The sequence below is a fragment of the Schistocerca cancellata genome, chromosome 5 (assembly GCF_023864275.1).
Source record: "Schistocerca cancellata isolate TAMUIC-IGC-003103 chromosome 5, iqSchCanc2.1, whole genome shotgun sequence".
NCBI lineage: Eukaryota > Metazoa > Arthropoda > Insecta > Orthoptera > Acrididae > Schistocerca > Schistocerca cancellata.
Window position 1 is genome coordinate 412,902,314 of NC_064630.1, and position 21,638 is coordinate 412,923,951.

General features: G+C 43.3%; 1 protein-coding gene across 1 annotated transcript in view; it reads left to right on the forward strand.

The window, feature by feature from the left end:
• The window catches only part of LOC126188570 (photoreceptor-specific nuclear receptor-like), a 252,210-nt gene that overhangs the window by 128,236 nt on the left and 102,336 nt on the right, over positions 1 to 21,638 (forward strand). The window contains exon 5 of the mRNA XM_049930172.1: positions 1,977 to 2,080. Coding sequence (XP_049786129.1) covers positions 1,977 to 2,080 — 104 coding nt within the window. The remainder of the gene's footprint in view (positions 1 to 1,976; positions 2,081 to 21,638) is intronic.

Here is a 21,638-nt window from a genome sequence, read left to right on the forward strand (position 1 = left end):
CTGAGAGAGGATGAAAAAGGAAATGGACAGAAGTAGGATGAGGAGAAAATGGACAGAGATAGCGGAGAGAAGAAACGGATGGAGAAAGGGAAGATGAAAGGGGAGTAGGAGATGGACAAAGAGAGGGGAGGGGAGGAGACAGACATAGAGAACGAGTACTGGTTATTCGTAGTGTTTTATTGCCCCTGTTAATATATACTGATAAAATAAACATCGCCGTAGACTAATTTCGAAGCACTCTAACGAATAGGCACATAAAATTCCGCTTCCCGTCAACACTGAGCGTCACATGAGATACGTGGGCTGACTCCAGCTACAAATCGCAAACGGGAAATTGTAGATATGCGCCGAAACATCAGAGTATATAATGATCCATTCGTTTTCGAAACTAGTTTTTCCAAAGCATTACGCATAAAAATATCATCGAAGCATGAATAGAACCATAAAAATCCCCAAGTTTAAATTTTACTGTGAGTACCCATGTGGTCACACGACACATGTCGTAGCGGTAGTCAAATTCGTTCCACGCCTTGTGTACCAACATGGGCATCACAGTAGCACTGATGAATTCTCTGGGCTGTTTCAGACTTCTTAGCACTGAGTATACGTAAAAATGTTGGTTAATGTATCCCCAAAGGAAAGAGCCACAACCAATACAACGACGCGGAAGCTCGTCGTTAGATAGCAACAAACATCGATGCTCCAATGAGTGGGAGACCCGTCTTGTTGGAAGATGAAATTCTGGGAATCATCAGTCAGTTGTGGAAATAACCATAATGTAAAATGTCTAGGTAATAGGCACACGTCACAATCTTCTCACAGGAGAGAAACGGCCATGCAGCTTTGTCTGTAACATTGCACAGAAAGATTGGCCTCCGACGAATTTCGTTTGTGCCCACAGTTTCAAGAGGATGTTCAATGCCCCAATCTCTCACACTGTGGTGATTAAACTTTCCAGATAAATGGAAGTTTGGTTCGTCGCTGAATGTCGGGTGGAGGTGCCGCTACAGTCGGTTCAACAAAGTTTTATAGAGAATTATATAAGTAACTGGAAGAAGTGAGATTCCTCTGTATGTGTTCGCATCTGCATTTCTCCTTTCTTATAAACTGGGCGTAGAAGGCACTCTTCCATTATTTTGCGGTTTTCTCCGTTTTTTAGATTTTTTGTATGATTCTGTCGCTTTTAGGTGTTAGGTCTTCGTGGTCCAATTTCCATAACTCTGACATAATCTCATCTTCGCTAGGTGCTCTATTGATTTTCAGTGATCGATTATCTACACTATTTCTTCGTGTGAGGTGGAAGCGGATCATAATTTGGTGCTTGTTTTGTAAATCCTAGTTGTTCAGATGGTGCTTCGCAATTGAGGAGTGTATTGAAATATTTGGCTAGAATATCACATTTATTTTTTGTATTAATTTGCAGGAACCATCATCTACATATAAATCTACATACGTACTGCGGAAGCCACCTTAGATGCATGGCGGAGGGTACCTTGTTGCGCTACTAGCGATTATCTTTCCTGTTACACTCCCAAATGGGGAGAGGGAAAAACGACCATCTATGTGCCTCAGTACGATCCCTAATTTCTCGTATCTTCATGGTTCTTGCTCGAAATGTACCCTGGCGGCAGTAGATAAGTTCTGCTGCCAGTCTGAAGTGCCTGTTTCTATATTTTCTCAATAGTGTCTCGCGAAAAGAACGACTTCCCTGCAGGAATTCCCATTTGAGTTCACGAGGCGTCTCCGTATTACGTACGTGTTAATCAAGCATACTTGTAACCAACCGAGCAACAAGTCTTTGAACTGCTTCGATGTATGTGCTAAAATCCTTCTGTGTTCCTTAATTTTTTTCTTTCTTGTCGATCAATGTCTATTTTACATCTGTTAGCAAATAAGTAGCTTAGATGGTTCGTCCTTCATTGTTTCCTACTGCGCTGGCATGCGTCCTGAGCAGTGTTGGTGTTGTGTTTGCGCAGGTGCCAGGCGGGGACGGGCCGCTGCGTGGTCGACAAGGCGCACCGCAACCAGTGCCAAGCATGCCGCCTCCGCAAGTGCCTGCAGATGGGCATGAATAAAGACGGTCAGTACACGCGCATGCGCAAACCTTTCTTTGTACGCCTTAGGCGCTCTGCGCTGGAGGTAACGATTCAGCCGTGCCCAATATCTCGTGTTCACTTAGCGATCACATTTGCTCTTCTGTGTTCCAATTTACTAGTTCCTGTGGCATTGCCGGTAGGCAAGAGTTATCTCAGTGTCTTCAATCCTGGAGGGTCGGTACGTCAGCTCGATGGCGGCCAAGGTGTCACCACCGTCGCGAGTGCGAGGGGAGTGATCTCACCACCGAGTCAGGATTCTGTTACCAGAGCAAATTCTCGCGAGAGATCCCTTCTGGTGGTCAAATAAGTCTGAAAACTAGTGACAGGCGAGAATCCAGAAAGGGGAGTGAGGCTTAGGGTGGTCATAAGATCTCCTCCCCCCAAGGACTTTTAACTGAAAGCGTTCTTATTTTTATATATTCCAATCCCAAATTTCTCATCTAACTGTTGTAGAATAAAACAGTATGAAAACTAAGAGTCTCCGTGATGGCAAAGGGTTCTACAAAATTAGAAGCTACACTATGTGATAAGAAGTATTCGGACACCCTTATGTAATGTGGAATTGACCACTAGACGTCACGAGAGACAATCCTGACAGTATAAAAGGAGGCGGGAATTACTATGTTGTCAATAGAGAAGCAGTAACAGTAGAATGAGTCAGTAATGAGAGCTCAGTGACTTCGAACCGGAATAAAAGACCAATCAAGGACCTTTCAGCCCATCTAAAGCTGCTCAAGTCGACTGTTGGTGATGTGATTGTGAGGTGGAAACGCAAAGGAACGACAGCAGCTTAACCACGACCAGCCAGGCTTCATGTATTGGCGGACAGGAACCGTCGAACATTGCGGAAGGTGGTTTTAAAAAAGTTGCATGAAGTGAACAGAAGGAATCACTCGCGCTTTTCAGAGCACCACCACAAGTCCAGCTAGCATGCTTAGGGATTTAAAACGAATGGGGTATAAAATTCGAGCAGCCTGCCATAAACCACACATTTCTGTTGTCAGTGGTAAATAAAGGGCTTACTTCAATAGTGCAACAAGTCAATTTTTGTTCACTTTGAGATACAGAGTCATAAAGTTAAATGAGCGCTCAAAAATCTGCAGTTGAGATACCAGAAATATTCGAGCATATGGCTTCTTTCTAGAGATGAACCTTTCTTTCTGTTTGTTTGGATCATTAATTTCAAAAGCATTATAGGCAGAAAAGTGGAGGTAATGGACTTGTACCATTATTGCAATAAGCCCTTCAAATTACGCCTGAGGTGGTGTAAAGAGTGACGCACCGGAATGATCCATTACGCTATACGCTGTGGCAATGGGGTGGAAGACCGGCTGAAGTGGCCGAGCGGTTCTAGGCGCTTCAGTCTGGAACCGCGCGATCCCTACCGTCGCAGGTTCGAATCCTGCCTCGGGCATGGATATGTGTGATGTCCTTAGGTTAAATAGGTTTAAGTAGTTCTATGTTCTAGGGGACTGATGACCTCCGCTGTTAAGTCCCATAGTGCTCAGAGCTATTTTTCGAATGGGGTCGAAGGGTTTGGGCTACCTGCTGTCGTGTATAGTGTCGACAACGAATTAAGGAGGAGTGGTGTTACGATATGTAGGTGTTTCTCATAATTCGGTTGTAGACCCTTATTGCGCTTCAGAAAACGCAAAATGCGAAAGAAGTTCAACGCATTTTAAAGCGTCGTTTGTTGCGTACCAGTAGAGGAACAGTTCGCAGACTACAACTGATTGTATCAGCGTGACTGTCCACCCTATCACAAGCAGAATCTGTGAGGCAATGGACAGTGGACAATAACATTCCTGCGATGGACTGGCTTGCCCGGAGTCCCGACCTGAATCGTCGCCATTCCTTCACAGACATTTAGACACATCGCTGAAATTGTCCCCAGTACAGTCCAAGCCGCCATAAAGGTGAAGGGTGGACAAATCCGATATTAATGCCCACTACTAGGTGTCCGAAAAGTTTTGGCCTCATAGCGAGCGTTCAACACAGCTAGACCGCTGCAGATAACATTACAGCCAGGTGAAGATGCAATACGCAGGGTGAACGTATTTACTGCCTACGACAAATCCGATACGGCTTGTGAGTCTACAGGGTACAACCTGCAACCATAGGAAGTTAAGAAGTGCAAGACATAAGCGGAAAGACCCTCCACTATGATGGAAATACCACAAACTCTAAATTCCCGCACTTTGGTGGAATTTATAGAAACAGCTTTCTCCTGATTTACACCCTCGTATAGCCATAGTCTACAGTCTACTATGATACGAGGGGACTTCAAAAAGTGAGTTACATAGAATTATGGCAGGCCAAATAATTTTTATTGCATGCTACATTCACTTCAAAGAGACACAGATACAAGCCACTAGTTTTCAACGTAGTCACCAAGTCTCTGTAAAGAAAAGTCTGAACATTCTACCAATCATTCAATTCCTCGACCTTAGAAATCTGTCTTTTGTCATGGAGCCACTTGATAGCGTGCGGCGACATGTATAACTTACTTCCTGAAGTTTCCTCGTAATACCGATATCGGTGAGCGCACATCTCGATTTTCTATCGTGTAAATTAGACGTTATCAAAGTTGTGAGAAATTTTTTGCTGTTATAGTTCTTAAATAAATTGTGTGGCACATTTACTTCTCAAATTTTCGGGCAAATGCTTCTTAAATTATGTATTTCCCTGACTTGCAATTTCTTGGAAGTTACGCTAAAAAAGCACTGGGGTACGCAAACGATTATTTTTTATTGGTTTGGTCTACTGACGACCACATGAAATAACTTATGTCTTTTATCTTTTCCCTTTTTTTTTCTTGTTGATCTTTTCTTTCTTTTGTCCATAAAGCGTCTGTGTTTTTCTTTGTTTTCTCCTGGAACCCCCTGAAACTTAACTTTTACTATGAAACTTTCTCTTTCTCCTATTTCTTCCTTCATTTTTTTCATTTAACGTAGGTCTTTCTTAACTTCTTTGAATCGCATAATTGATGTTTTGGGTTTCTATCAAAAAAGGTAAAATTTCTTTTCGTTATTAATTTTTCATCTAGGCTCTTTAGATGTCCATAGAATACAACTCTTCTCTTCCTCATTGGGTCTAATATTCCTTATATTCTTTCATAAACTACTTTATTACTTCTTAATTTCCATTTTCCACTGTCATATTTTGGTCCCAAGACTTTCCTGATTATTTTATTTCCCTCTTTTCTGTGTCACCAAAGCAAGTCGTTGTGTTATTTCTCCAAGCTATTTTAATCTTGCTGCCCTTTCTATACTCCCATAAACAATTTCCACGTATTTCGGTGCCTCCTTTGAATCTGCCATGTACTCTGTTGTTTCCAAAGACCTGCTGTTGAAGCTTATTTTTGTTAGGAGATTGATCTGTATTGTTGCATCTTCTATAGATCCGGTTAAAATGGCAAGATCGTCGGAAAAAGCCGAACAATCAATTCTCAGACGATCCCCTTTTCTGCAAATTATGATTTTTTATAAATTCCTTCTTCTTGTGTTCTTTTGCCCATTTCCTGTTTACCTTTTCTAGTACATAATTGAACAGCAATGCGGATAATCCATCTCTTTGTCTTATACCAGTTTTAATCACAAAAGCCTTGGAGGTTTCATATAAAAATTTAATTATGCATTTTGTTTATGTTATTGTTTATTTCATGATCTTTATGATGTTCCGATGTTCTGACGCGTGTTCAAAACCAGAATCCCGCTCTCTTTTCCTTTTAATTCCTTTCCGCTGGTCAGGGTTAATTTTCGTTTAACGTACGTCATTCACACGTTTTATGTTACGAGGAGTGAGACCCACATTCCTGCAGTCAGTCGTGTTCCGGTATCCAACGTTGTTCCAGCGGATAGCGCGTAAAACACCTGACTGATGTCGCTTATAACGCTGCACCTGCACGATTAACGTGAGAACTATTACCAATAGCGTAAGAGGATCTCGTAAATAGCGCTATTAAACCAGAAAAGCAACATTCTACAAAATGTGCCTTACAGTGTTATTCAGGCTTTCGCCTGAATTTATTACGTCATAAAGACAACAATTCGAATTCTATCGTATACCATTGGTGGAATTACTCCACAACTCGTTTGACCCCGTGTAACTAACGATTTATGAGTGCATTATTTGAAATTTGTACATTTGATGTTCTCTATTACCGTATCGTCGTTGAGTGTGTGCTTTGTAGATGTAAGCTGCAGAACTCCCAAGTAAGATGCGGGCAAGAGGTTCGGTTCTAGAAGGATGGAATAGTGAAGCAAATGTTTTATGGTTGACAAGTACACATGATACGAGATCGCGTTAACTTCTCCGCGTGCATGAAAACAAAACAAATAAACTACATCCGCTTCGAAACTTGGTGGAACTCTTTTTTCATTTGCGTTTTCGGGATCGAACTTGAAATCGTACTAGCTGCTTCGAAACTCAGTTTGAAGATACAACCTTGGATGCTAAGTTACATACAGCAAATAACGTGTTAACATTTGTTTCGTTTTGGTGCAATAAAAATGGAATGATTAAACTACCGACAATTGGCACTACAACGTCTCTTATAAAAAATCGGTTGACAGGGTATCTAATGCCATATAGCTGTATTCGACAATATGAAATCTGGAAAAATCCTGTGTCCACGATTTGTTCCAGATCTCGAATGAAACGACATGTTTACTGTTACCAGTCAGTTTTATTCGATTTCAATAGCAGTCATGGCAAAGGCTTCCAAAAAATATCCACATTTAAAATTCTACTATTACCATTTTATATCAAGAATATGTGACAGCAAAACGTTGCTATTAAACAGTTTAAGAGTAGAACTGAAGTGGAAAGCTTTCCAAGTGCCAAACCTCATATTTGTCCACAGCATCAAAAAACAATCTACACTGGTGTCCAAAATTAAAGCAACAAATAGCTGTTTCCCGGTCCTGTGTCTAATTCACGATATAATCATACAAATTGTTAACCAGATGTCCTTACGATCGTGTTCTGCACGGAAAATTATGCCTTCTAGTCATCGGACAACAATGTCAACGATGATGATAGAGCACGCATGAAACGGGGTAGTGTTTGCCAAGTAGACCCATATTCACAATCGCTGTGTAGGCAGTCGCAGACGGTGCAGTGCGGCACAGAGAAGATGCCTACCAGACTCTCTGCGGTGGAGGGCCATAGAAAGAAAGGGAGCAGGACAGTCTCAAACTGATTTGGCCCGATGGCTTAATGTGAATCGTTCTATTGTTTTTCGCATGTGGCGACAGTTTATAGAGACCGAAACTGTATCCCGAAGACTAGGGAATGCCCGTCCACGTTTGATTTCAGAAGCGAGGACCGTTATTTGGCTATAAGGGCACGACGGCACCGCCTTAGTGCTCCACGGCAACTGGCATATAAGACTGCAGTATCCACTGTATGTGTTGTATTGACACAGACGGCGTGCAGAAGTCTTCGGTAGAGTTGACTTTATTGTCGGAGACCTGCTGCGTGTTTATCTCTAACGCGTCTTTACAGAAGTGAAGGTCTACTAGATTGGAGTCACTAACATGCTATCTGGACGGTCGAACAGTGGGCCAATGTTGTTTCCAGAGAAGAGTCCCGATTTGGTCTGGACAGTGGTTCTAGATAGATTCGCATCTGTAGGGAACGTGGAACACGATTTCAGGACCCAAACATTGTGGTAGGAGGCCGACATCGAGGAGGATCCTTAATGGCGTGGGCAGGAATTATGTTTACCACTCGCACCTCTCTTCATGAAATTGTGCGGATGAATCGGCAAGGTTTAACTGCTGCCGGGTATCGTGACGAGATCTTGGGACCTCATTTACGGTTGTTGCGATGTGCTGTGGGCCCAGGTTTCGTACTGACGGAGCACGGGAGGTTGATGTTTTCTTGGAAAAGGAAGATATTGCACACATGACGTGGCCAGATCGCGCTTAAGATTTGAATCCGATAGAGCATGTCTGGAATGCACCAGGGAGACGGCTTGCATCACATTAGCATCCACCAATCACTGTCCAAGACTGCGAGCAGCTCTGCAGGAAGAATGGGCGTTATTGACTGAACATGAGACTGACGACATTATTCACAGCATGTCCCGTCGTTGTCAGCCCTGTATTGCTGCCAGATGTGGTCACCCCCTATACTGAGCACATTAACCAGTTGTCGTAAAAAGTGTACAAATCCGTTAATTTGGAAAAAACATAGAACATTTTTGTCTACCTTTATGGATGTTCCAGTTGTTTAAGTTCTGCATTCTTTACACTGTTTCTACTTTACTATCACCTATTTATACTGTTTTGTGGCAAAATAAAGGAAATCTTGCAGAATTTCCGTTTGTTGCTTTAATTTAGGACACCAATTTATATCTTTTTCCGACTAAGTTATTAGTACCCAAAAAATTGAGAAAGTATTCTGATACAACAGAATTATGCTGCCCACCTCATCATTACAAAAAATAATGAGACAAAGTAGAAAATAAATAATTTATTATGTTCTGCCACAGCAGGAAACTGACTGGTTCTATGTGCAAGTAAGAAAGTTTTTGTTTCAAGTGTCACTGATACAGAGGCACTTTGTTTTGTTTGTGATAATACTACTACAGAAATACAATAGTAATATTTTGACTAGTAGAAATGACATCAGCAGAAATCATTTCTCACGTATTTTGTCCGCAGCTCGTGGTCGTGCGGTAGCGTTCTCGCTTCCCACACCCGGGTTCCCGGGTTCGATTCCCGGCGGGGTCAGGGATTTTCTCTGCCTCGGGATGACTGGGTGTTGTGTGATGTCCTTAGGTTAGTTAGGTTTAAGTAGTTCTAAGTTCTAGGGGACTGATGGCCATAGATGTTATGTCCCATAGTGCTCAGGGCCATTTGAACCATCACGTATTTTAGATTTTATGCAACAGAATAACAAAATTAAATTAATGAAAAATATCTCAGTACTGACTTTTATTTCTTACACGACCCCACTCATGGGATCAGAGTTTACTTTCCTGCTGAGGAAGAAATGGCAACATCGTCAACAGGTGTCTTTGTTTTGCAACAGATAAACGTTGCTGGTCTTTCAGAAGAACCACGATGTGGCATACACATGCCATGGTCCTTTCTATTCTGAATATACTGACCGTTTTTCATTCTTCTGCTTCAGAGTAAGGCAGAGCTATCAGGCTGTAGGAGGCGGGTACAGCGTCGACGTTCCGCACAACCTTGTTGAACCGTACGTAAACTGCGGTGTGATATACGACAAACCACACTGACAGGGAATCATACACATGTCTGCGTTCCGTAGAATAGCGTCATCTTCCACAGACAATCCAAACGTTTCTATCTTTGGCGCAGGCAGAAAAATAACGTTGATTTTATGTTTAGAGGGGATACGAGATATTTTAGGAGAAAGATTTCCTACGATAGGTAGAAAGGCTATGGATTCGAACCTTCCCTTTTCAGATTATGAAGTTGTATTCTCACTTTCGGTTTGAACTACAAAGCCTTGCGGATCTTCCATGGTGCATATCCCTTAACTTCGAAAGCTTTTTGGAGATGTTCATGTTATTCTTGTATACGGTCCTTATTTGCCACCATATATGCCTTGTAGACAAGTGTAATCAGGACACCACCGGCCTGCGCAGGATGATGATACCTGTCCGAATACAGGTAGAGATAGTAGTACCGGCCTGCGAAACACACCATGTCCCAGGGTTATGCCGGTTTTAGTATGAACCAAGACATCCAAGAAAGGGAAACATTGGTCCTTTTCCAGCTCAACTGCATTTGGATATTACCTGAATGGAATTCAGAGGATTCAAGGATTGATAAAGGTTCTCTCCGCCATGAAGCCACACTGCAAAAGTGTCATGGGCATAACTCCAAAAGCTGACAGGCTTACAACATGCAGAGTCCAAGGTCTTGTCCTCAAAATCTTCTACATGGAATCTGGCCACCAAGGGTGGTAAGGTCTTCCACACCAAATCCGACAGTTTAATGACTAAATTTGTTATTGCATAAAAAAATAAGTTGAGGGGGGCAATTGCTCAAACAAACTGAGGTGACAAAAGTTCTGGGATACCACCTAATATCGCGTCGGACCTCCTCTGGCCCGACATAGTGCAGCTTCTCAACGTGGCAGTGACTCAACAACTCATTGGAAGTCTCCTGCAGAAATATTGAGCCATGGTGCCTCAGTAGCTGCCCATAATTGCGAAAGTATTGCCGGTGCAGGATTTTGTGCACGAACTGACCTCTCGATTATGTCACATAAATGTTCGATGGGACTCATGTCGGGCGATATGGGTGGCCAAATCATTCTCTCTAACTGTCCAGAATGTTATTCAAACCAGTCACGAACAACTGTGGCTCGGTGACATCACGCATTGTCATACATAAAACTTCCATCGTTGTTTGGGAACATGAAGTCCATAATGGCTGCAAATGGTCTCCAAGTAGCCGATCATAACCATTTACAGTGAATTATCAGTTCAGTTGGACCGTGTGACCTAGTCCACAGCACATAAACACACCCCACACAATTATGGAGCACCACCATCTTGCACACTGCCTTGTTGACAATCTGGATCCATGGCTTCGTGGGGTCTGCGCCACACTTGATCCCTACCATCAGCTCTTACCAACTGAGATCGGGACTCATCCGAGCAGGCCACAGTTTTCCAGTCGTCTAGGATCCAACCGATATTCTCAGCATTTCAAGAGAGGCGTCGCAGGCGATGTTGTGTTGTTACCGAAGGTACTCGCGTCGGTTTTCTGCTGCCATAGCCCATTAACGCCAGATTACTCCGCACTGTCCTAACGGATACGTTCGTCGTACGTCCCATATTGATTTCTGCGGTTATTCCACGCAGTGTTTCTTGTTTGTTAGCACTGACGCAATCGCCGCTGCTCTCGGTCGTTAAGTGAAGGCCGTCGACCACTGCGTTCTACGTGGTGAGAGGTATTGTCTGTATTTGGTATTCTCGGCACACTCTTGATACTGAGGATCTCGGAACACTGAATTCCGTAATGATTTCCGAAAGTGAATGTTCCATGCATCTAGCTCCAACTACCATTCTGCTTTAAAATTCTGTTAATTCCCGTCGTGCGGCCATAATCACATCGCAAACCTTTTCACATGAATCACTTGAGTACGTATGACAGCTCCGCTAATTCACTGTCCTTTTACAATTATATATGAGCATATCGCTATCCCACGACTTTTATCTCAGTGTAACCAAGTCACGTGATAAGAGGGGCAACCACAGATGTGATAACTTATTTCAACTGATGACAACCGCAACAGCCTGTATTAAAAAGATTTATTAATCACGACTTATTTCATGACATTATAGTCATATATTCAGGAGACAAGCTGTTGACCTTTCAACACATAATTTCCTTAAAATCTCCGTACGGGGAAGCAATAGAAGTCCCCTATCTTCCTGCACAAACTGGGTTCATAAAATACGCAACCGCCATCAATAAACTAACCAGAGAAACTGGAGAAGCTGCAACGGCTAGCTCACGTACAGAAAAAAACAAGCAAGGGTGTCCGTCTGGTTACTTCGGCCCCTGCAACAGCTCTGCAAGAGGCGCCTGCCGGTTCACTGCCCTATCTCCAGGTCACTCCTCGTGCAGACACACAACAACATCAGTTGAACAATTTTTCATTCCCCAGCCAGATTTAGAACCTAGTTCTTCTTCATTTTATGAACCATTTCAGCCACGTCTGAGTCTATGTCTGCACTATTCTTGTGAGAGTGTTGCTCTTACAATTATTTATATCCACTGTCCTTGTTTTCACCGCCGTCTGTGAGATGATTATGAAGCTGCACTTCTGTAGAATCCTTCGAACTTCTCGTTATGGTACCCACCTGTATTATGGAGACAGAACAATTAAAAATCCTATTTTCACTGAAACGTTTTTATAGGACGCATCCCAAGACCTCGGTTCCAGGTTCTCTTGAATAACAGATTATACCTCTGTTTCATACTACTCTTCTACTTGCTTTTATAACAAGAGTATAGTTTTCCAGTTTGTTTTCCACCGACTTCGCATTGTTAGTGAAAGCTGAATAACTTTATGGTCGTTGGTTGTCTTTCCTCTGGTAATTTCCAATTCTGAATGGATCTATAAAGCTGACCTGCTTATTACGTAACTTCTGTATCAAAGCTAACTCCCGCCTTGTTTTAGGCAAATGAATTTCTAATCGAATTCTTTACAAATAGTTGAAGCGCAATAATCGATATTCCGGTTCAATGTCTCCGTTGCCTGCGGTATCTTTGTGTCCTAGGACAGCGTTTGCATTCGCATCAACTTTGGATACAGTGAATTCGCTGTAACGAACTTTACAGATGTACATTAAATTTTCATTGTGTGTCGCTATATTTTCACGTAATAAAAAGCTTTTATGAACAATGTGAATAAATCCAAGGAAGACAATAATATTTCCACATAAGCCATTGATTTAGAGAAAATATTTTCGTTTCATTCTGACCTACCGGTCGGTTTCGGCTTTTGCACTAGTCTTAGGTGCACTTATAACGACGTACTCACGTAGGACCTAGTCACAAAAAACATAATACTGTAATATCAAGGCAAAAATGAGATCCGGTCGCTTTTGTCCGCTTTAATACTGCGAAACTGCATTCCAACTTCATAAATATTTTGACAGCCGAAATTTGTTGACCATTCTCAAATATTTTAAATTTTCTTCTATCTCTCTAAAACTCACTGGGTAAATTAGCTCAAATACCAGATAATGGCACCACTAGTAGTTCGACATAGAGCACAAAACATCTTTTTTTTAAAAAAAGCAACGCAATCTCTGAAGAAATAATTGTACATTCCGTCTATTCTGCATTAAACTACAGTTTCGAAATTAAGTATTTTTAAAGTACATCTTTCGGAAAAGAATCGCAGCTCAGAATTATGTGAACGCCCTTCCTCGTCGTGAGTCCACATAGAATATATCGATCAGTAATCCTAGAACAGCTCTGTGCTATTTTCTTCTCACTACTTCCGCGTTTGTAGTCGGCGTAAAATAAAAGTCTGTAGGGAAACCGACACTCAAGTAAGAGACGGCGAATTTTTTCTGGTGCAATCGTAAAAAGTTGCCCTAGCTGCTAGAGTTACTTTTACGCTGCTAGTTCTCGCTGAAGCTACTGACACGAAACTGTTGTCAGACTAGCAGAGCGTTCACTAAGCTGCAGAGATCTAGAGGGTAGCGGTTTCGTTGCTGTACGCAAAGAGCGAATCTAACAAGAACTCCAAGGGGAAAGATGGCTTACTTTGTAACCAGGAGCAGATCCCAGGGGGACAAGGAAGGAGAAGAATGTCATAGAGGACATGACGTCTCTTCCCCTCCCCTTCAAAAAAATGTATGCTAGAATCATTTATATTTTTACACATTTCAGTTTCCAAGTAGTACAATAGAGTTTCATAAAACAAAAATTCTCGAAAGTGGCAAGGAATTCTAAAATATTCCAAGATGTTTTAATACATGACACTACCAAGTTACGTGCTTGAGGTCCTGCTCATACGGATGGTCTTGTGGTCTAAGCAAAAGAAAACTTTACAGCTCAAAGCGCCTATCCACTAGCAGTCCGTACCAGACTCCAAAAACAGATTCGTCGACGGTTCGCTAGTGTTCGCTAGTCCACAGATAAAACCAGCAAGCCAGTCGGTGTGGCCGAGTGGTTCTAGGCGCTTCAGTCTGGAACCGCGCGACCGCTCCGGTCGGAGGTTCGAATCCTGCCTCGGGCATGGATGTGTGTGATGTCCTTAGGTTAGTTAGGTTTAACTAGTTCGACGTTCTAGGGGACTGATGACCCCAGATGTTAAGTCCCATAGTGCTCAGAGCCATTTAAAACCAGCAAATTTGAGGAAACTGGACTAGGCGAGACATACGGGGAAGATGCTTCTCCTACAAAAAATATATGTATATAAACTATTACGGAATGTTTTTACCTGTGACTGTAGGTTTGTTCGGTGAATCATATTCAAGAGAAGTGGAGCCAGTTCATCTGAAAATAAAGGAGCAGGCTTCTAATACATCTTCACCAACTTTGGGTAGCGATAAAACACCGAAACGTAAGTATTTTACTGCAGCACATTATTCCAATTCCTACACTGGATCAAAAAGCAGACACAACATCTTCCGGGCTGTATGACGTGGTCGAAAAAGTTTTTCTACTCCTGATATTCCGTCCAGAGCTACGCTGGACGTCTTCAGAGGTGCTCCTAGTGACGCTAAGTCTTGCTTACTGACGCGTCGGACGGCGGAAAGCGACATAAATACCGTGTAAAGTGAACGTGGTCGATTTTACACGTGATCAGCATAGATAATTTTTGTCAGAGATAAAACTTAACAGACGCACAGGATTAGCCGAGCGGCCCTACGCTGCAGTCATGAACTGTGCGGTTGGTCCCAGCGGAGGTTCGAGTCCTCCCTCGGGCATGGGTGTGTGTGTTTGTCCTTAAAATAATTTAGGTTAAGTAGTGTGTAAGCTTAGGGACTGATGACCTTAGCATTTAAGTCCCATAAGATTTCACACACATTTGAACAGTTTTTTGAAAACTTAACTATCGATTATCGCCTCTCAAGGATAAGTTTCTACCTATGGACACTGCAGAGCCACTGTTCACATACCACTGAGTTTTATGGCTTCTTCTTGTCTGTTAAAATTATCATTATGGTTACATATTTCGATGGCTTCCCTATATAGTCGTGGGTAACTCTTCGTCATAGAAGACAAAATTTTGGTTTCGGAAAACTTCACATCATGATTTCCTGGCTGAAGAGCATGCTCTGTTACAGCTGATTTCTGTGTTTTCCCTAGTCGTAAATAGGGTGGAGCCCCTCCACGGCCACACCGGCATGGTGGCCAACACGAAAGGTCTACTGCCATATCTGCATATTGGTTACTTTTTACTAAGTGGGGTCTCGCAGGTTCTAGGTACTGCGATGTTTGCATATGTCTGGTTATGATTAACCATTAATACGTGCTCATCTGGAGATAGATTGGGTCGAAAGTTGAATAAAGGGTAGCCGTTTGAAGAGCAGAGGAAAAAAAGTGCCAAGGCAAAAACCAAGGGAATAAAACCTCTGCGATAGTTGGGTCGGGTTGTAAGAGCAATAGCGGTTTCCGTGCTGCCTGCGACAGGTCACGCAAAGGTAAGTTCTGTTGGTATTTGGCTATCATGCAGGCACCTTTGACGTTGTGAGGCGTTGTTACTCGGCGGCTGCAGTTGGGTACAAGTGTTGGCATTAGCATACCTGTAACAGTTGGGTTCATCATCGATTGGTGTCCGATAGATCATACATCGGATTCACAGTGTAGGGTAGTGTTGGCGGTTTGTTTGTGCGTTGGTATGCGAGCTTGTCAGTTTCCCTGCTGTAGCCTGTTGATCGGCTCTGATAGCAGCTGGCATATCCGGTCAGTGTTGCTGGTGTGCAGGGGCTTGCCGATATTGTCGCGTGTCAGCGTGTTACCTCGCCATAGGTGGTTTTGTCCTAGTTAGCAGTGGCCCTAGTCGGCAAAGATTTTTATATTCTTTCAGTCTTGTATTCACACTTATCTCGGTAGTTCCAATGTAAAGGAGGAGGAGGAGGAGGAGATTAGTTTTTTACGCCCCGTCGACAACGATGTCATTAGAGATGGTCCACAAGCTCGAATTAGGGAAGGATGGAGAAGAAAATCAGCCGTGCCCTTTCGATCGAACCATCCCGGCATTTGCCTGAAGCGATTTAGGGAAATCACGGAAAACCTAAATCAGGATGGCCGGATTCCTCCCGAATGCGAGTCCACTGTGTTAACCACTGCACCACCTCATTCGGTCCCAATATAAAGCTTTCCATACACGGAATCTTATATACTCCGCTTGCTGGCGCAGGAAGGCGTTTCTCCTTTACAGAGCGGAATGCTTGACGTATTTTCTTAGTTGGTCTAAAAATCGATCTGATATCATGTTTTTGTAGAATCTTGCGACTTAATCAGCTGCTTTTTTGATAAAAGGAAGAGAAACCGTATTCTTCCTTTGCTGTGTTTAATCCTGGTCCTTTTTCCTACTGTTATTCTGCCGCAGAACCCTATTTACTCCCTTTTCTGATTTGTCTGAATAGCCATTCTACTCCTAAGCACGCTTCAGATGAGCGTGCAAATTCTTTTGGCTCTGTCAGCAAGACTTTTAATGGCTTCTCTCTTTTGTTGTGGAAGATGGTTGGAATTCTTATGAACATATCTATCCGTATGGGTGTTTCCGAACAATTATGTGTTTCAACCTTCCATCAGCCTGCCTCATATTTAAAACATCAAAGGATATTGCCTTTTTCCATCTCCATAGTAAACTGGATTCTTGGATTTATAGCACTGTTCGAATTTTTCCACGAAAAAATTAGCGATCACAATACTTAATGATTTACCCCTTGCAAGCAACCTGACAATGAGCAAACTAATGCTGTCGCGATGGGTACTTTAAAAGCGGCGTTAGTTCGACAGCTCCATGCAATTACATACATTATTGCGCCGTATACATATCCTAACATAGGAAAAAAGAAATTGCAGTTACATAATTGAGCGATATATACCAACATAACGCCAACAAAAATTCATTGACTCACATTCATTTCTGAAGCACTCTGAGAAGTTTTAGCCTTATCTTCGTAAGGCGAGTGCCTGTCGATTATTATCGTCGACAGTGGGTCCCCTAGTGAAAGAACTTGCGGGGATATGATGGTCCACCACCGGCCCGGGTGCGCTCAACTCTGGCGGAGCTCAAAAAAGTTGCGATGGTCCGGCGGGCAGATAATGCTGGCGGCGAGGGAGCACGGGATTAGGGGCCGCAACTTGGGAGGCGCCACCGTAAATTACCCCGGCTTAACCTCCCCCGAACTCCGCCGCGGAATAACAACAGCCGCTCCGCAAAAAGGTGGCCGCATTTTTGGCCCGCAGATTACGACGCGCGGCTCTAAAACGCATTAATCAGCCGGGTCGGCTCCGCATAAATCCTTCCCGCAGGAGGCCAAGTTGCGACAGGGCCTTCGATTTATCGTCGCGGCACGCAGCCGCCCACGAATTGACTCCGGGGACCTCCGGCGCGCGCCCCGCGGCTCGTAAATAAGACGCGCCAAAGCAAACGGAGAGCCGAATGTCGCACCGCGCCGAAACACACTCGCGTCGACTTGTTTGTTATGCATCCTCCTATGTCTTTGTGTCACTGTCTTTGGTAGCAGGGTTCGGTCAGCTCTCTTCCACTTTGTAGCGACTCTCCCATGGTCACTAGGTTCACTGTTGTGCTTTGTAGTCTGCTGATTCCTCTGCAGTTTATTTGTAATTCAGCTTTGTGGATGGATGCACTGTCTGCCTTATCAGTCGTCCAACAACCTACGAGTGGTAGTCGTAAAGTTTTAATTATCATCTCGAAGGAATAAACGTACTTACACTGCTGGCCATTAAAATTGCTACACCACGAAGATGACGTGCTACAGACGCGAAATTTAGCCGACAGGAAGAAGATGCTGTGATATGCTAATGATTAGCTTTTCAGAGCATTCACACAAGGTTGGCGCCGTTGGCGATACCTACAACGTGCTGACATGAGGAAGTTTCCAACCGATTTCTCATACACAAACAGCAGTTGACCGGCGTTGCCTGGTGAAACGTTGTTGTGATGCCTCGTGTAAGGAGGAGAAATGCGTACCATCACGTTTCCGACTTTGATAAAGGTCGGAGTGTAGCCTATCGCGATTGCGGTTTATCGTAACGCGACATTGCTGTTCGCGTTGGTCGAGATCCAATGACTGTTAGCAGAATATGGAATCGGTGGGTTCAGGAGGGCAATACGGAATGCCGTGCTGGATCCCAACGGCCTCGTATCACTAGCAGTGGAGAGATGACAGGCATCTTATCTGCATGGTTGTAACGGATCGTGTAGCCACATCTCGATCCCTGAGTCAACAGATGGGGACGTTTGCAAGACAACAACCATCTGCACGAACAGTTCGACGACGTTTGCAGCAGCACGGACTATCAGCTCGGAGACCATGGCTGCGGTTACACTTGACGCTGCATCACAGACAGGAGCGCCTGCGATGGTGTACTCAACGACGAACCTAGGTGCACGAATGGTAAAACGTCATTTTTTCGGATGAATACAGGTTCTGTTTACAGAAAATATGATGGTCGCATCCGTGTTTGGCGACATCGCGGTGAACGCACATTGGAAGCGTGTATTCGTCATCGCCATACTGGCGTATCACCCGGCGTGATGGTATGGTGTGCCATTGGTTACTCGTCTCGGTCACTTCTTGTTCGCAATGACGGCAATTTGAACAGTGGACGTTACATTTCAAATGTGTTACGACCCGAGGCTATACCCTTCATTCGATCCCTGCGAAACCCTACATTTCAGCAGGATAATGCACGACCGCATGTTGCAGGTCCTGTACGGGCCTTTCTGGATACAGAAAATGTTCGACTGCTGCCCTGGATAGCACATTTTCCAGATCTCTAACCAATTGAAAACGTCTGGTCAATGGTGGCCGAGTAATTGGCTCGTCACAATACGCCAGTCACTACTCTTCATGAACTGTGGTATCGTGTTGAAGCTGCATGGGCAGCTGTACCTGTACACGCCATCCAGGCTCTGTTTGACTCAATGCCCAGGCGTATCAAGGCCGTTATTACGGCCTGAGGTAGTTGTTCTGGGTACTGATTTCTCAGGATGTATGCACCCAAATTGCGTGAAAATGTAATCACATGTCAGTTCTAATATAATATATTTGTCCAATGAATACCCGTTTATCATCTGCATTTCTTCTGGGTGTAGGAATTTTAATGGCCAGTAGTGTAATTACTTTTATCTTCGGAAAATTCATTCTGGATACAATCCCTCAGGCTATAGCTGAGCCAATTATCCGCAGTATTCTTTCTTCTAGGATTGCTCGTCCTGCGAGATGTCCAGGAAAAGTGCCGAGTTGGAAAAATAGGAGACTGGCAATGGTGGGAGTATAGCTTTCAGGGCGCGTCGTGAGTAATGAACGGATAGCTCACCATCTATGATGACAGCGCTGTCAACAAGACGTTAAACTATATCTTTATTTCCTTTCTTTCGGATACTTTAGGCGATGAGAGCTTTACCTACGGAAATGAAGGTTCCTGGTTCGTGTTCCGATCCGGCACACAATTTTAACCTCCCAAGAAGTCTCAATTTTTTACGGTTCTGTGGCTCAATCTGTAAAAGCGGAACCCTTATAGGACGGTTTCGTTGTCTGCCTGCCTGTCTGTCCGACAGTTAAGAACACTTTTTGTCAGGAACGGACAGACACTTCAAGATAAAATTTATATCACATAGTAAGATGTGAAAATGTAAAGTTTCTAAGTCATTTCAGTCAAAAGGTAAGGCTATTTATGGCAGATATTTTGATACTCGAAAACTCACTCATCAAAATCTGTAGGATACTTCTCTTCGACCCAAAATCATGAAATTTGGGAAGAAGCAAGATTTCACAGTACAAGTAAAGCAAAAAAGCTGAAATTTGTTGTTTGTTTGCAGTACTTGTCTGCAGTCTTGGTACACACTGAAATATCCGCGCCATGGTACCGTAGTGCTCCGCTACAGTAGTCGCTATTGTAGGGAGTACTATGGTACCATGCTGCGGCTATTTCAGTGTGTGCCAGGACTGCAGAAATATTCTTGCAAAATAAGTTTCATTTTCTGAGGTGACAACTCGAACTTTTAAGAGTTCCCCTCGCGTACTGTCGGTTAATAACGTTGGAGCCTTAGCGACTTATTATGAGGGCGTGCTGAAAAGTAATGCATCATTTTTTATGTGAAAACTCTTAAAGCTTATGAAATGAAACAAACTTTAATAACATTCTACATCTATATTCTTCATGTCTACATAATATTTATTTCTCAACGTAGTCATCCTGGCGACGAACACATTGTTTCACTTCGTTGCCACAACCTCACCTCTGCTTACGCCACTTCTTCGCTATCAAAGTGGACTCTTTAAATTTGGAAAACAATTGAAAATCGGATGGGACCATGTCGGGGCTCTATTCATGATCATCGATGACAGTGAACAGGGCGTTACAGGTGCCGTGGTCAGGCACTGTCAGGCCGAAGGAGATAATGCTCCATGTGTGTCCGAATTCGTCGAATTCGTGATTTCAGTCTTCTCGCAGTACACCGACATAGTTACGTTACACACCGCCACGTTACAGACCGCAGCTCTGATCCGTCTACCAGCAGAGGGCTACAGCTTGCGTCAGCGAATCGGAAAAGTCGACCGGGTAACATGCATTACATGTAATACATTAAAAAAATGGCTCTGAGCACTATGGGACTTAACATCTGAGGTCATCAGTCCCCTAGACTTAGAACTACTTAAACCTAACTAACCTAAGGACATCACACACATCCATGCCCGAAGCAGGATTCGAACCTGCGACCGTAACAGTAGCGCGGTTCTGGACTGAAGCGCCTAGAACCGCTCGGCCACAGCGGCCGGCTGTAATACTTAAACTGATCTTCAGAACAGAAAAAAAAATACGGAGCCATTACTTTCCAGCACGCCCTCGTAGTTATTCATTCTTTCACAAATTATGACGGAAAAGTCGAACTGAGCATATGCCAATATGTAGATTATGACAACAAAGATGCGATCTATTTGGCGAACCGAGACACCACCGACAAATTTTCAAAGGTTGTTCAGGAATGACGTCTGAATATTTTAGTATAAGGGATGTGAGCGTAAAGCTGAGGCGGGAGACTACAGCGGCAGTTTCCCGCCGCAGAGCACGTGGCTGGCGGTTGCTGCGGGGCCGTGTCGAGCGACTAGCGTTTACACAGCCTTGGAAAAACCCAAGCGGAAGCTTGGCAGGGGAGCGTATGGCCGTGTTGGCGCGCTTGGAGAAATTTATATGCCAGAGAAGAATTGATAAAAACAGAACTAAGAGTGACACGGAGGTGCGAGTTGTGCCTCATGGACAGAAAAATATGTAAAACTAAGTTATCTAGACGCGCCACAAAAATATATAATAGTTCAAAAGTTATTGTCGTCTTAAAAATTGTAAATTTATGACTGTTCAAAAGCTAATATCTCGGCAATACTATCGCCGATTGACATGAACAAAGTGTTTACGGCTGCGGCTAGTGGAGTTGCATCGAGTAATCATATCCAATTTAACTGAACATGTACCATTTTTGAATGCGAGGTCGGAATATGGGATTCGACTGAGAGAAACTGTGTTTTTGGTAGCAGATAAATTCAAAGAGACAAAACCAGTGGCAGAATTTCAAAGTTTAAAGACCTAGATGAGTAATTAAGTATGTATTTTTATTTGTTTATTTGTGTTTAGCATCAAAAAATCCTGGAAAAGCAAAATCACGCCACAAGAACATTATTTGTGAAAAACGATGGCAGATACAGAAAACTGGACTTCAAATTGTTATTGCTTGGAAATTTTTCGTATTTTACAATGTGTCATATGTGTTTTTGTGTTTGGATCTAGAATATTTGTAATTCTTTTTGTCAAGCATTCTTTTGAGTTA